This window comes from Perca flavescens, chromosome 4, assembly GCF_004354835.1.
Source record: "Perca flavescens isolate YP-PL-M2 chromosome 4, PFLA_1.0, whole genome shotgun sequence".
Lineage (NCBI taxonomy): Eukaryota > Metazoa > Chordata > Actinopteri > Perciformes > Percidae > Perca > Perca flavescens.
The window spans coordinates 33,752,511-33,766,816 of NC_041334.1; the positions used below are offsets into that span (position 1 = coordinate 33,752,511).

A 14,306-nucleotide genomic window follows, 5' to 3' on the forward strand; every position below is an offset into this window, starting at 1 on the left:
TCCATGCATGCCTTCCATCTACTTCATTTTCATAGGAGTAAATATCATGGAAGCAGGCACTAAGTTCTGGGTACCCAGGATCAGATTGGTATTTAATGCTGAGGACCCACGAGTCTTTGTCGAACGGATCCAGTTTGCCCTGCGGTGGAGGGAGAACACAGAAGCTCTGCTTCTCTACCACTTGTCTGTGGACTGCATGCCCATCTGGAGGGGAACACCAGCTCTTGATACCACCAGTTTCCAGCGTATCAAAAGACGCACCCTTTCAGCCCCTGGACTCAGGCTGAAAATGTGAGTAATGTCAGTGTCATATTACTGCTGTCACTGTCTCCTTGTTCAGTGTCTGTTTTATAATAGACCCCTCTGAGTTGAAATGTTAACTAACTAATAGGGAGAATAAAGGGAATATTATGTGTGCAGTCTGGAAAAGTGTATAGAGGATCTGGAGAAGGAGGTCAATCTGGAATTTGAGTGTACAATGAACCGCATGAGCTTTGACAAAGTAGTGAGGAGCCACCCAGAGGAGTTTTCACACATCACCCTGCCACAGAAGGATCCTGAGTATGTACCACAAAAAGGTAAGACTGTTAGCCTTGTATACATTTGTTTGAGTCAGTGGGGTCAAAATTAATGAATGTATTACCCCCCAGAATTAAGAACTAGATTGTTTCATCTATGTACAGGGTGCGTTCCAGTTCCTCCATTTGCCTATAAGAAGACCCAAGCTGCGTTTGTCTTCCGTTCCCTGCTAACAAAGCCAGAGGTGATCCGTGCATTATCTGAAATATTGTCTGAGAGCAACAAAGTAGCAACCATGAGGCTTTTCAATGTCACCTCAATCAAAGCACTGCGACTGGACGAGTTTGAAGTCATCCAGTCCCAAATGCATACTCAGGTATTGCAGCTTTTCATTCTGCAGATACTGGGCTTTAACTTCAAAGTAGCTTTCATTTCTTTTAAATAAGAATTTAAATGCATTATTTGATTGTCTGGTCGTCACTGCGGATTTAAGCACTACTCAGGCTAAGACAATGGGTCGCCAGGGCATTTTTCACCCATTTGTGGTCAAACCGTTTGTAAAAGATTAACAGCAACAACTCTTCTTTTATTTTAACTCTTGTGCTTGTCTTCCCGTCGACCATGAACTTGCTGTCCTTCCGGGTCAATCACAGTATATGTCAAAGTTTAGTTAGTTTAGTTAGTTCAAATGCTATAACATTGAATAAAACACCCAAAATTCAATGGAAGGAATCATTAATTTTACCTGCGAAGAATGTTGTATGGCTTCCACACAATACAATACAATGTACATCCGTGCATCCAATTTATTTTTGGGCAATTTGATTGAAAGAAACCCATATTTCTGATATGAGAAACATGTCAAATTCGACCCAAGGACAGCACAAGGGTTAAACTACTATGGTACTGGTAAAAAAAAAAAAAGGCATGTACAAGTCCCTTTCATTAAAAATGTAACCATGGATACATTTCTGCTGTTGATGTAACTGTGATAATCAGAAAGAAAACTCTTGCAGATGAAGAAGACATCTGAATTTCAAATGAATAAAAAAAGCATAAAATATTTTTCTCTTTCTTCAGATAAGCTTGTTTCTTAGAGAGGCATGGATGGTCACACTGAGCAACAGCATCCGTGCCAATCTGAGGAATATTGGCCAGGGCTCGTACAACGTAGACGAATCTCGCTGGGAGATATACAGGATGTCCAAGCTTTACAAACTGATGGCTGTGGTGCGCTTTAACTTGCAAGACTCTTTGCGCTTCCTTGTGCAGGATTCGCTGGTCGGCCTGACTCAGCTGATCTTAAACTCTTGCCACAGTGTGCTGACATGTCCTCCTGACCTGGCCTGGGGGGATGACCTTATCACTAGCCCTTACAAGTAGGATTGCATTCACTTGCACACATGGGCACATATTTACATGTATATAAACATCTTCCTCATACACTTTTGTGTTCATATCCATCCACATTTTCTTATGCTGTTCCTATATCTTGTCAGTTACATAGTCAGTTCAGTTTTAAGGAGTGTTTGATTGTGAGAAGGGTTTAACAATAAAGGTTGCTCGATGGCCCGGGGCAAGTAAAAAGCCACGTCGGGCAAGTAAATATAACAACCCACTTGCCCATTCGGGCATCAAGGTATCATAAATGACGTTATTGTTCTCTTGCCCTCATCAGCAAAATGCCTGTTGAATGATTTGATTTTAATGTGCCGTTGGCCAATCAAAAATCGAGTTGGTGCTTGCCGTTTTTTACTTTTTTTTGAAATTCTTTTGACATTTGATGCTTTTTTCAACGTTTTTTTCTGAAAAAACAATATATAGTGTATAGTGGCCAGTAAAAATGGACTTTGGGCGTAAAAAAAAAAAAAAGTCACCTGCCCAACCGGACAAGTGAACGAAAACCTTAACGTTGAACCCTGGTGAGTGTAAATATTGCTAAATATTTAGTTTTGTGTTGGTAATATTACTCCATTCTTTATAACTAGGCCAAAAAAGAACCCTCTGTTCCTGGTGGACTTGGTTCTGGATCAGACTGGGGTTCATTACAGCACTCCATTGGAGAACTTTGAGACATCTATCGTTAACCTGTTTGATAACGCCGTTCTGGCCACTTACAATGTACCACAGCTTGATAAGGTAAAATAAAATCTGTAATCACCTGAATCACTGAGCATTGACTTAAAAATTGGAAATGCGATGTAAACCTTGTTCCATGATAGGTTCCTTTATCATTGATGATGACAATGACAAATATACTCTATGGAACAGTGATTTAACGATTCCTCTCTTGTCCATGCCAGTTTGTGATGAAGAATTTGTTCATCGGTGGCGATCCGTTGCTCGAGTCAGTGAATTTGTTTGAACCAAAAGTAACTGAGCTGAGAGGCAAGGTCCGCAATGCTCTGATACAAGCAGCCATACCACTCAGGGCTTATGCTGCTGAATATGAGAAATACTTAGAGTTACACAACTTGGACATAGAAACCCTTCTCAAGTAAGTTTGTTCAAAGTTAAGTATGCAATTTCTCCCACAAGGTTTAAGGTGCATGCTTTCCTCATTAATTTGTCTTTTTAAATCTTCTCTGCCAGATCTCATATGCATGCAGAACAGACATCCCAAGAAGTGAAGAAAGAGGTGGAACAACATCTTAAAGACAAGGAAAGGCTCGAGCACTCTCTGCCCACCTCCATTGTCATTGGTCCATTTTTTGTCCGTGTAGAGGTGGTACGTCAGGCTCTCTCTAACAAAAAAAAGGCTTTAGCCAGTGTAATGCTGGACCACATTGTTCTGAAGCTACGCAAGCAGGTTGACAATGTAAGTCATTTGTTTAGAGGCTAGAAAAACACTTTACACAGTATATACTGTATGGGTGTTTTCTTTTATACAGGACCTACATTTACTTCAGTTTGAAAGTGACCTTTTCCTACCTTAACTTTGATTAAAAGTTGTTTAACTTGTATGTGTGTGTAGGCATGTGAAGAGTGCAACACAATAAGTAGAAAGCTACGTGAGAAGCCCAACAGCATTGAGGAACTGGCTGAAAAGAGGGACTTGGCGAAGCAAATCCCAGAACAGCTCAAGAGTTACAAGGTGCACATGTGTGGACTGGCTATTTCTGTTAAGTGTCATATGAAGGGTTACTTTGTCAATAAATCTGAAACTTTTTTTCAATCTGTCCACAACAGGATCTTATTGGCAAGACCCTGTCAGACTATGAGCTATTAGACGAACTTTACTACTGTCTTTCAGATGAGGATGTTAAAAAAAAGTAAGTGTAAAATCACCATGCTAATGTTTTGAAAAAGTCTGCATTTTCTAATGTGGGATTAAGAGTGATTTGATGGCTTCATAGTGGTTAGAGTGAATAGAGGGACCTGAGGAGTTAAGAGTGATTGCTGTAGTTACGTATCTCTGCAGGTGGACAGCTATTCGGTGGCCTCAAAAGATAATCGGCCAGATCGAAGCACTAGCCGTCCAGAGTGTGGAGGATGAGGAGCGCTTCCATAAGATCCAACTGGTCGACCAGAACAACTTTGAAGAGCACCTAGACTCTTTGCAGGTCAGCTGAGTCAACTAGTTGTTTTTTGTTCAACAGCAACTGAACTCACAGCCTCATTTGGCTGCATCTGATAGTAGACCCCCTTTATGATTTGTATTTTTTCAGAATTCTTCTTGTGATCGTTCCTCCGTCAACAATCTCCATCCATCCACTCTATTCAGAGCTTAACCTATTATGTTTCAATGTTAGAAATGTTAGTTCCGCAAGATACTTGATGTTATTTCTTTATAAATCACCACAACTGTGTTTATAGATGCTGGTTGCTGGGTTTGCGGCTCATGCAGACATTGATCATGCCCATGAAGTGGTTAACGAGGTCAGGCGTATAAGCAAGCAACTTAAGGACTGTCAGACAATGGCTCAAACCTACAACACCAGAGAACGTCTTTTTGGTGTTCCTGTCACTAATGTAAGTGAAAGAGGATCCATTAAATTATGTCTAGATACGTTTAGTCTTTCCAGATGCCAGAATATTTCCTCTTGTTTTGAACTGTTAAACAAACTGGGAAAGAATATACATTTGTCATGCTTTTTTCTGACAATGAAATCTCAATGTGTGTTACAGTATGATCGGCTGCAGAAGCTGGTAAAGGACTTCCTGCCTTTCAAAGACCTATGGACCACCACCTCTGATTGGCTACGTTGGCATGAGAGCTGGCTCAATGACCCACTGTCTTCCATAGACCCTGAGCAGCTTGAGCGCAATGTTACAGATGCCCACAAGACCATGCACAAATGTATTAAGCAGTTCAAGGACATTCCAGGTAGGTGACACATCTATCACCATTCAAACTTGACAAATCGTGATTGTTAATACGTCTGACGTGTTCTTTTCTTGGCCTGCTTTCTTTGTCTTACACGGCACTAGACTGCCAGTTGGTGGCATCTGTAATACGCAACAAGATTGAGGACTTCAGTCCTTACATTCCTCTGATTCAGGGCCTGAGGAACCCGGGGATGAGGAACCGCCACTGGGAGATGCTTTCAGAACGCATTGAGATGAAAGTCATGCCTAAAGCCAACCTGACCTTCTCCCGCTGCCTGGAGCTTGGCCTACAGAACTACGTGGATGACATAGCTCATGTGGCTGAGGTTGCTGGGAAAGAGTACACCATTGAACAGGTACCTTTGAACGGGAGTCATATTCTAAATATAGCAAAGTTTGGACATAATTTGGGCAGCTTATTTTATTCCCTGCATGAACAAAATTTTTTAGGTTTAAATGCAATTTTCACAGTAGGAGCACTTGAGTGTAAAATAATATTTGGTGTGTATAATTGGTGGCTGATACTTTTTTTCCAAACCCTCTCACTCAGGCCCTGGAAAAGATGGAAAATGAGTGGTCAACAGTAGTCTTTGATGTGTTGCCCCACAAAGAGACAGGCACCTACATCTTGAAGAGCCCAGATGAAGCGTCGCAGTTGCTGGATGACCACATTGTCATGACGCAGGGCATGTCCTTCTCTCCCTTTAAAAAAACCTTTGAGGCCCGTATCAACACCTGGGAGAGCAAGCTGAGAATGACTCAAGTACACACGCACATACGCACACACGCACACACTTAAGGTCTTGTGTCTTGTATCATTATGATGCAGTGTCTGCCCTCTTCTGGTGCTTGCAGGATGTGCTGGATGAGTGGCTGACGTGCCAGCGCTCCTGGCTTTACTTGGAGCCTATCTTCAGCTCTGATGATATCATTCAGCAGCTGCCTGTGGAAGGAAAAAGGTACCAGCAAATGGATCAAACATGGAGGAGAGTCATGAAAAGTGCTTTTATTAATCCAACGGTGAGAGCTTCCACAACACTTAATATTAATGGACAAAGGTTTTGTTTTTATACAGAGATAAACACAGGGCTTGATAATAATGATGCTTACTTTGTTTGTTGTAGGTGATTGAGCTGTGTCCAGATGCTCGTCTATTGGACAAGCTGAAACAGTGCAACACACTGTTGGAACAGGTGCAGAAGGGACTTACTGAATACTTGGAGACAAAACGAAGCTCCTTCCCCAGGTAAGCTTCAATGAAGGTGACATGGAAATCCCCTGGCTTTCAATTTCTGATGGTGATCATAACAGATCTATGATGATAATTACACATTCCCTTTCCTGGAGAGGACATGCATTGATGTCACTTTTTAATACGATACCTCAACCTCACCAACAGTGAGTGGCCAAAAAACTGTTGCTTTGATTGTTTAAAATGAGGGTAGCTATGAGACCAAAAGGAAATCGATCAAATATCTTTAAAAAGTAAAGGCTACTTGATTCAGCAATGATATGCATGTGAATGATATGTGAGTTGAAATGAGTTTCCATGCTAAATTATGGCACACTGTTGATTACACAGACTTAAATTATTTGTTTGTGAATATTTGTTCGTAGGTTTTACTTCCTGTCAGATGATGAACTCCTGGAGATTCTGTCCCAGACTAAAGATCCTACTGCAGTACAACCACACTTGCGCAAATGCTTTGAGAACATTGCACAGGTTTGTTCTGGCTGGTTGTTTCTTTTCAATTACTCCGCTCATATATTACTGAATATATAACATGCACACCACATACGATTGAGATTTCTGTTGGTTCTCAGCTTCAATTCCAGTCAGATCTAGAGATCACGCATATGTATTCTGGAGAAGGGGAGGAGGTGAAGCTGTACCTGCCAGTGTGGCCTACTGGAAATGTGGAGAACTGGCTCAGGGAAGTCGAGAAATCTATGAAGGCCACGTTGAGGGATAACATTGACCGCTCACTTAAAGTCTACCCTGAGGTCTGCAATCATGACTCTCATTTTGATGTGTTTCCTAAACTTGTATTGCGTTTTCATACAATTTCTAGGTATATTTTAATTGTCCAGTTTTTGTATCACCTGTGTATGCACTTCCGACCCCTCAGCAACCTCGTGCAGAGTGGGTGTTATCGTGGCCTGGTCAGGTGGTTATAGCTGGCTGTCAGGTCTTCTGGACTGCTGAGGTGTCTGAGGCTTTGGAGCAGGGAGACTTGGCCAGTCGCCTTTATCCCCAACTACAGAAACAGGTGATGACTTGGTATTAGACTGGCACATATTCCAACTAAATAAATCTTTAAATATCCCTAACAGTGTTTTCCCTAGGTTGGGGGAAGATTTAGGTGCACATAATTGGCGGGGGGTTTAGGGGTCCTTTAAGAAAATGTGACATTTTTCAATAAAAAATATTATTTTTAATTATTATATTTATATTACATTACTATATATGTGTCTAAAACGTTTGAAACGCTAGCGCAGATAATAAATGAATAACACTCATAAAGCTTAAAGATAAAACTTGCTAAAAAAAGTCGACTAGGGACCAACTACAATCATTAGATCTGAGAAAAGTTATTTATGTTGTTTTGATGATTTTACATTAATTTGACTTTGTTGCTGCCCAAAACGGCTCAGGTGCTGCACCTAAGCCTTATAATGATAGGGAAAACCCTGCCCAATTTGTGAAAAAATACACATGCTATTTATTGCTCACATTTACACTGTACATTGTGCACAATACAGTGTACTGTATACTGACATTCATAAGATTTTCCCTTTTGTTTCTGAAGCTGAGTGACTTGGTGCAGCTGGTGAGAGGACGTCTGTCTAGGATGCAACGAGCTGTGCTGTCTGCCCTCATCGTCATAGAAGTCCATGCTAAGGATGTTATAGCCAAACTGGTGGAACAGGAGGTCTCAAGCGTCAATGCCTTTGAGTGGATCAGCCAGCTCAGGTTATCTGTTTGTTTTGTTGTTTTGTATTTTCTTTTGCTTTTTAGTTTGGTCAGTCCTGATGTTGGAGTTCACTGTATACTATCATTCTGCAATACTGTGGCTGCACAATATTGATACTGATCTGATACTGATTGTAGATATTACTGGGCCAAGGATGACTTGTACATCCGTGCAGTGAATGCAGAGTTTTTGTATGGATATGAGTACCTTGGTAACTCCGGACGTCTGGTCATTACCCAGCTCACTGACAGGTAGTTGTTAAGTCTAATGTTGTCTACTCTTTTTTTCCTGAATACCATATATACTCTTTTTAATACACAACTTCCTGCCTCTTTCAGATGCTACCTGACCCTGACAGGAGCTCTACACCTGAAGTTTGGAGGGGCTCCTGCAGGTCCAGCAGGGACAGGAAAGACAGAAACCACTAAAGATCTGGGAAAGGCCCTGGCTATCCAAACAGTTGTTTTCAACTGCTCTGATCAGCTTGACTTCATTGCTATGGGCAAGTTTCTTAAAGGACTGGCCAGGTGAGTGGCAGTTAGTAATAGTGCTGGGACGATATGCTTTTGTCCCGATTCCATTCTTTCATGATACATGGGTGCCGATTTGATTTGTATTGCGATTTTCATTTATTGCGATTCGATAGTATTGAGTATTGCAATTTTATTTTTCTTCTTTAACAAAAACAAAAGTTGAATAATACACCTCTAGAGACAATATATCATAAGAAATTTCTAAATTTCAAAAAATACTTTTTTAAAGAATGCACGTCACATGTCAGTCAGTCAGTCTGATATAATTTTAATTTGTGAAGAAGTACATAACATGGATTTTCTGCATGTTCTGCTTTTGCTCTGTTTTGCTGGGAACGGATATGATGTAGTCGCTGTCAGTGTACGAAATAAACAGAAAATATTCATTATTGTTAAGCATTTTAAAAATCGTCACAAAAAAAATTACGTTACATATGTGAATTGACTTTTTCTCCCACCCCTAGTTACTAAAGTATGATAGAATGTCAGTTTTGCTGTTATACATCACAAATCTTACATCAATCACATTCATGTTGCATTTATGTCTGTCTACCTTTTTTGCAGCTCTGGGGCCTGGGCATGCTTTGATGAGTTTAATCGTATTGATGTGGAAGTGCTGTCTGTGGTGGCACAACAGATCACCACCATACAAAAGGCCCAGCAGCAAAGGGTGAGAGGTTGATTCACTAGAAATCACCACAGAGTACTTGACCAGGGTACCATTTTGTGTGAATATCTTGTACTTTTATTTCTTCTGCATTTATTTCTTCTGTAATTACTTTTAATTGAGTACTTTCCTAATATGAAGTTTCAAAGTGTATATATGGTTTTTATCCAAGTAAAGAATTTGATTATTTTTTACCCCCATTGCATTCTGCACATAAAGAAGCAGTCTATGTATCTCTAAGATAATTGTGTGTATGTTGTGTTTTTAGGCAGAGCGGTTTATGTTTGAGGGGACGGAGATCCCTCTTGTCCCTTCTTGTGCTGTATTCATCACTATGAATCCTGGGTACGCTGGACGCACTGAACTGCCTGACAACCTCAAGGTTTGAAATGATGATTTCATTTTGAATGACTGCAAACACTGTGTATAAGCAGATGAAGTTCAACAAATGAAATTATACGTCTTCTACAGGCACTGTTTCGTCCTGTGGCCATGATGGTACCTAACTATGCCATGATAGCTGAGATCTCCTTGTACTCGTTTGGCTTCAGTGATGCCAAAGTCCTTTCGTTGAAGATCACCACCACTTTCAAGCTCTCCTCTGAACAGCTGAGCGCTCAGGTAATGTATGGATTCAGAGGAGATCAGACATTTCCGTCTACCAAGAAAATATGCTATTTGCACAGGAAAGTGGTTGTATGTGAAATTGAAGTGGCAGCATATACTGCGACAGACATTATTTTTTTTTAACCTTTTAATTTTACAGCATTGGACTATAAAATATTGGAATATGAAACATACTGGTAGTTGCATAGTTAATGGATGTGTGTATGCATTTAAGAATAACAAAGATATGAAGGTGTGCTGACTTTTGCTCTTTTTTATATGAAGGATCATTATGACTTTGGTATGAGAGCTGTGAAGACTGTGATCTCAGCTGCTGGAAACCTCAAGAGAGAACATCCTGACATGAATGAGGTTAGAAATATTTCTTTTGTTAACGGTGGGGATAAAGTATAAGAAAAAATTACACAAATTTTGAATGGAGTTGGAACTACTACCTGTCCCCTTGTAATATCTTATTCTTCTAAAATCTCACTATCTCCCAGGAGTTGATCTGTCTGCGAGCCATTCAAGATGTCAATGTACCAAAGTTTTTACAAGACGACCTGAAGCTCTTCAACGGTATTGTGTCCGATCTTTTCCCTAAGACAAAACAGGAGCCAATCGACTATGGCACACTCGAAGAGTCCATGCGTAATGTCTGCACCAAGATGAACCTCAAAGATGTGGATGGTTAGTGTTTCTGGAAGTACAGAAAATATGTTTTCAGATATGCAGGTATCCAGCTACCTGTATTTTTAGGATGAGTAGATGACATTATTGTGGTGATTGCAGGGTATATAAATAAGTGTATTCAGCTGTATGAGACCACTGTGGTGAGACATGGCCTGATGTTGGTGGGACCCTCTGGATCAGGTAAAACCAAGGTGAGTCTTTTCCCTGTCACGATATTGTTTACGGTTTTATTCACAGTTCTCTTGTTTTGCAGTGTAGAATCCTGAATGTCAGTATGACGGTTGCGTGTGTTAGTGTTATGAGATACTAGGTGCGGCAATAACAGCCCTAAAGGGCCAGCCCTCTGTGAGTGGTGGTGTGTATGATGAAGTTCAGATATACGTCCTCAACCCCAAGTCTATCACCATGGGACAGCTCTACGGAGAGTATGACTTGCTCACACACGAGTGGTAAGTGATGCTTTGTTCCTCAACTATAGAACAAACAAAAAAACTACTACTACACACACACACTTTTTCTCCACCCCTTATAGGACAGATGGTATCCTCTCATCTGTTATCCGTGGAGGTGCATCATCCATGGACCTTGAGAAAAAGTGGTACATGTTTGATGGGCCAGTGGATGCTGTATGGATTGAGAACATGAACACTGTTCTGGATGACAATAAAAAACTGTGCCTTAGCTCTGGGGAAATCATCAAGCTTACTGATGTAAGATTAAGTTTCATGGGCTTCATTTTTTTGTCTGTGTTTTCCTCTGTCCCATGTGCATAGATGTTTTGTGTTTTCCTCTTGCAGGTGATGACCATGATGTTTGAAGTGCAAGACTTGGCGGTGGCATCACCAGCCACAGTGTCTCGCTGCGGTATGGTCTACCTGGAGCCCAGCATTCTGGGCCTCGTCCCTTTTACAGAGTGTTGGCTGAAGCAGGTCCCCGAAGCCCTGAAACCGTTCACAGAGCAGCTCAACTCCCTGTTTGCCAGGTTCCTGCAGGTGGGAGGGGAGACATAACTGAGAGACACCAGCACTGAATTTTAAAGCTTTTCATTATGAAAGACTATGATGATATAAACAATTTGCTGCTTTTATTTATTATTTTTTTTCTGTACTTTTACCCAGGACTCCATTACATTTGTCCGCACATCAGTAAAGGAGGTCATCACATCTCTGGACAGCAACCTCACCTGTAGTCTGCTTAAACTTATGGACTGCTTCTTCAATCCCTTCAAAATCAGAGAGGTGTGTGCAGCTTCTCTCTGTTTGATTAACCCCCATTAAAATGAATATATACATGGATTTCTTGGCAAATATGCTGTTTGAAGCCTTCAGAACACTTCAGAGATTAAGCTTTGTATGGTAAATATTGAGTGCTTTAGGAAAGCTGTACAAGATACTTTAAAACGTAAGGTTTTGAGCGATCTTAAAAACTGCAATATGTTTGCATGGGCAAGTGTGGTAAAACAATACAGAAGATGCTCTGCTGTTGAAAAACATTGATTGAGTGTGTTGGGTTGCACCTATTACATTTCAGTAAATAATGTATCTACAATCATGCTATCATGCAGTTGATTACATTCTCACTGCATTACAACAACAACAACAACATCAGTGTTAATGAATGTGCAGGAAGTTCAACTTTAAGTTGATGAAAAACCCTGTTCTGTACCGTATATGTGAATGTGAATCCTTTATTGTCTTGTAGGATGTGAAGCCACCGCCCCAAAAGAAATTGGAGCGTCTGAAGGAGCTGATTGAGCCCTGGTTCTTTTTCTCTCTGGTGTGGAGTGTGGGAGCCACAGGAGATGCAGTCAGCTGTAAGCGCTTCAGTGCCTGGCTCAAGAACAAGATGGCAGAGGAAAAGGTCAGCATCTCCGCTTTGGCATCCCAATACCAAAATAGTTCTAATGTGATTTGTATTGACAGCTGGAATATTTCTTGCAAGAGGTATATTTTTATAATCAGAAATGTATTTGTCCTTCAGATCCAGTTATGCTTTCCAGAGGAGGCCATGGTGTATGACTACAGGCTTGATGATGCAGGGATAAGTAACTTTGAGGATGAGGATGAAGATGAGGAAAGAAAAGTAAACAGATTGGGCATAATCATACAGATTATTCATGCAGCCAAGACCATAAGATGCATTTTTGCTTTTTACTCAGTCATCTTTTTCTTCCGGTACCCTAGGTCCAGTGGGTCAGCTGGATGAAATATGCAAAGAGTGTTGTAATCACCCCAGAGACAAATTATGCTGACATCATTGTTCCGACTGCTGACACAGTGAGAATGTCTTTCCTCATGGATATGCTTTTGACCAATAAGAAACCTGTGAGTATTTTAATTGTAGTTGAGCTTCACACATGTCTACAAATACTGTAAATGTTTTTTTTTAAATAGGTAAAAACGGTATCACTTATCAACTGTGAATTTTTAACCTGAAGCACTTATTCAGTACCTTGTAATAAATACTTTAAATGATTTCATTTCCTTGAAAAGGCACCAATAGAATATATTTATATTTGCCTGTGTGTGTGATTAAGGTGCTCTGTATTGGGCCAACTGGCACAGGAAAGACCTTGACCATTTCAGACAAGCTGCTGAAAAACATGTCTGCGGAATACATCACACACTTCCTCATGTTTTCTGCCCGCACCTCAGCCAACCAGACTCAAGATTATATTGACAGTAAACTAGACAAACGGTATGCCTGCTCTACTTTACATCGTCAATCCAACTACACATTATTTACAATACGACGAACTATATACGTATTTGTGACCCACCATTTTAATGATGTATGTGCCTGTGTGTCAGGCGGAAAGGTGTGTTTGGACCTCCAATGGGAAAGTATTTCATCTTCTTTATTGATGACCTAAACATGCCCCTGTTGGAGACTTACGGTGCTCAGCCTCCTATTGAACTGCTGAGGCAGTGGATGGACCACGGAGGCTGGTATGACAGGAAACAGATAGGTAAGGATCCTGGAGGCCTTTTTGCTTTCCCCACCCTTTTATTTCTTTAAGCTTTTGATATTTTATGCTCTTTATTGTCACACAGAGTATTTCTTCATGCCTAATATAATAAATGTTATAATAATATAAATAATAATGCATAGATTTGGGTTTTGTTGTTTTCGCTCAGAAATGCAAAACATCTCATTAGATTGAGCTTCTCTTTGTTTCCCTGTCCTTTCTCCCCAGGGACATTCAAGAACATAGTGGACATCAATTTTGCCTGTGCCATGGGACCCCCGGGGGGAGGCCGGAACCCCATCACCCAGCGCTTCACACGCCACTTCAACTTCCTGTCCTTCACTGAAATGGAAGATGCCAGCAAGAAAAAGATTTTCTCCACCATTCTGGGCAGTTGGATGGGTGAGTCGGGTCTGCTAATCTCTCAAAACAGATGTTGCAGGGTAGAGATTACATCAGTTTGTAAAAAAACAAACAACTAACAACAGTTTTTAACTGAATCTTTGTTCTCTTTCAGATGGAAATATGAGTAAAGACGAACCAGGCAGTAAGTCAGGGACACAGAGAAAGGGAGTAGATTAAGAGTGCATAGTGTAAAATTGTAAAATTTGATTTTTTACTGTAAGACACAAAACACATATCTGAATAATTGCCATTTTAAGTCATTTTATTTACAAAATAAGCACGTAAGCTCTATCAAGCCAACACATGTTGACCAAAGCATGTGGAAGTGTTTTCTGATAAAAAGAAAATGTTATAACGTTTCGCTTCTCTCCTGCTATTTTTTTTCAGGACCTGTGCCAGCAATCCAGCCGCTGAATGAGTCTCTTGTAGACGCTACTATCCGAGTCTACTCTACGATTACCTCACAGCTCCTCCCAACTCCAGCCAAGTCCCATTACACCTTCAACATCAGAGACCTGTCCAAAGTCTTCCAGGGCATCCTCATGGCTGAGGCTGGAAAGATAGAGGTATTTAGATCCAACAGAATCAAATAGTTTTACATTATCACATTA

General features: G+C 40.7%; 1 protein-coding gene across 2 annotated transcripts in view; it reads left to right on the forward strand.

The window, feature by feature from the left end:
• Nucleotides 1-14,306, forward strand: part of dnah1 (dynein, axonemal, heavy chain 1) — a 34,160-nt gene that overhangs the window by 2,392 nt on the left and 17,462 nt on the right. For both annotated transcript variants that reach the window (XM_028574823.1, XM_028574824.1), the window contains 40 exons: nucleotides 36-291; nucleotides 421-578; nucleotides 684-895; nucleotides 1,600-1,898; nucleotides 2,508-2,658; nucleotides 2,823-3,016; nucleotides 3,112-3,337; nucleotides 3,494-3,613; nucleotides 3,709-3,791; nucleotides 3,941-4,082; nucleotides 4,336-4,491; nucleotides 4,648-4,846; nucleotides 4,951-5,204; nucleotides 5,399-5,611; nucleotides 5,704-5,868; nucleotides 5,973-6,094; nucleotides 6,466-6,571; nucleotides 6,673-6,852; nucleotides 6,978-7,118; nucleotides 7,659-7,822; nucleotides 7,961-8,074; nucleotides 8,162-8,350; nucleotides 8,921-9,026; nucleotides 9,292-9,405; nucleotides 9,495-9,644; nucleotides 9,915-10,001; nucleotides 10,133-10,319; nucleotides 10,422-10,513; nucleotides 10,617-10,771; nucleotides 10,855-11,032; nucleotides 11,120-11,314; nucleotides 11,441-11,560; nucleotides 12,024-12,182; nucleotides 12,303-12,404; nucleotides 12,506-12,646; nucleotides 12,859-13,019; nucleotides 13,133-13,290; nucleotides 13,519-13,692; nucleotides 13,808-13,837; nucleotides 14,083-14,261. In XM_028574823.1, the coding sequence (XP_028430624.1) occupies nucleotides 36-291; nucleotides 421-578; nucleotides 684-895; nucleotides 1,600-1,898; nucleotides 2,508-2,658; nucleotides 2,823-3,016; nucleotides 3,112-3,337; nucleotides 3,494-3,613; nucleotides 3,709-3,791; nucleotides 3,941-4,082; nucleotides 4,336-4,491; nucleotides 4,648-4,846; nucleotides 4,951-5,204; nucleotides 5,399-5,611; nucleotides 5,704-5,868; nucleotides 5,973-6,094; nucleotides 6,466-6,571; nucleotides 6,673-6,852; nucleotides 6,978-7,118; nucleotides 7,659-7,822; nucleotides 7,961-8,074; nucleotides 8,162-8,350; nucleotides 8,921-9,026; nucleotides 9,292-9,405; nucleotides 9,495-9,644; nucleotides 9,915-10,001; nucleotides 10,133-10,319; nucleotides 10,422-10,513; nucleotides 10,617-10,771; nucleotides 10,855-11,032; nucleotides 11,120-11,314; nucleotides 11,441-11,560; nucleotides 12,024-12,182; nucleotides 12,303-12,404; nucleotides 12,506-12,646; nucleotides 12,859-13,019; nucleotides 13,133-13,290; nucleotides 13,519-13,692; nucleotides 13,808-13,837; nucleotides 14,083-14,261 (6,332 nt within the window). The remainder of the gene's footprint in view (nucleotides 1-35; nucleotides 292-420; nucleotides 579-683; nucleotides 896-1,599; nucleotides 1,899-2,507; nucleotides 2,659-2,822; nucleotides 3,017-3,111; nucleotides 3,338-3,493; nucleotides 3,614-3,708; nucleotides 3,792-3,940; nucleotides 4,083-4,335; nucleotides 4,492-4,647; nucleotides 4,847-4,950; nucleotides 5,205-5,398; nucleotides 5,612-5,703; nucleotides 5,869-5,972; nucleotides 6,095-6,465; nucleotides 6,572-6,672; nucleotides 6,853-6,977; nucleotides 7,119-7,658; nucleotides 7,823-7,960; nucleotides 8,075-8,161; nucleotides 8,351-8,920; nucleotides 9,027-9,291; nucleotides 9,406-9,494; nucleotides 9,645-9,914; nucleotides 10,002-10,132; nucleotides 10,320-10,421; nucleotides 10,514-10,616; nucleotides 10,772-10,854; nucleotides 11,033-11,119; nucleotides 11,315-11,440; nucleotides 11,561-12,023; nucleotides 12,183-12,302; nucleotides 12,405-12,505; nucleotides 12,647-12,858; nucleotides 13,020-13,132; nucleotides 13,291-13,518; nucleotides 13,693-13,807; nucleotides 13,838-14,082; nucleotides 14,262-14,306) is intronic.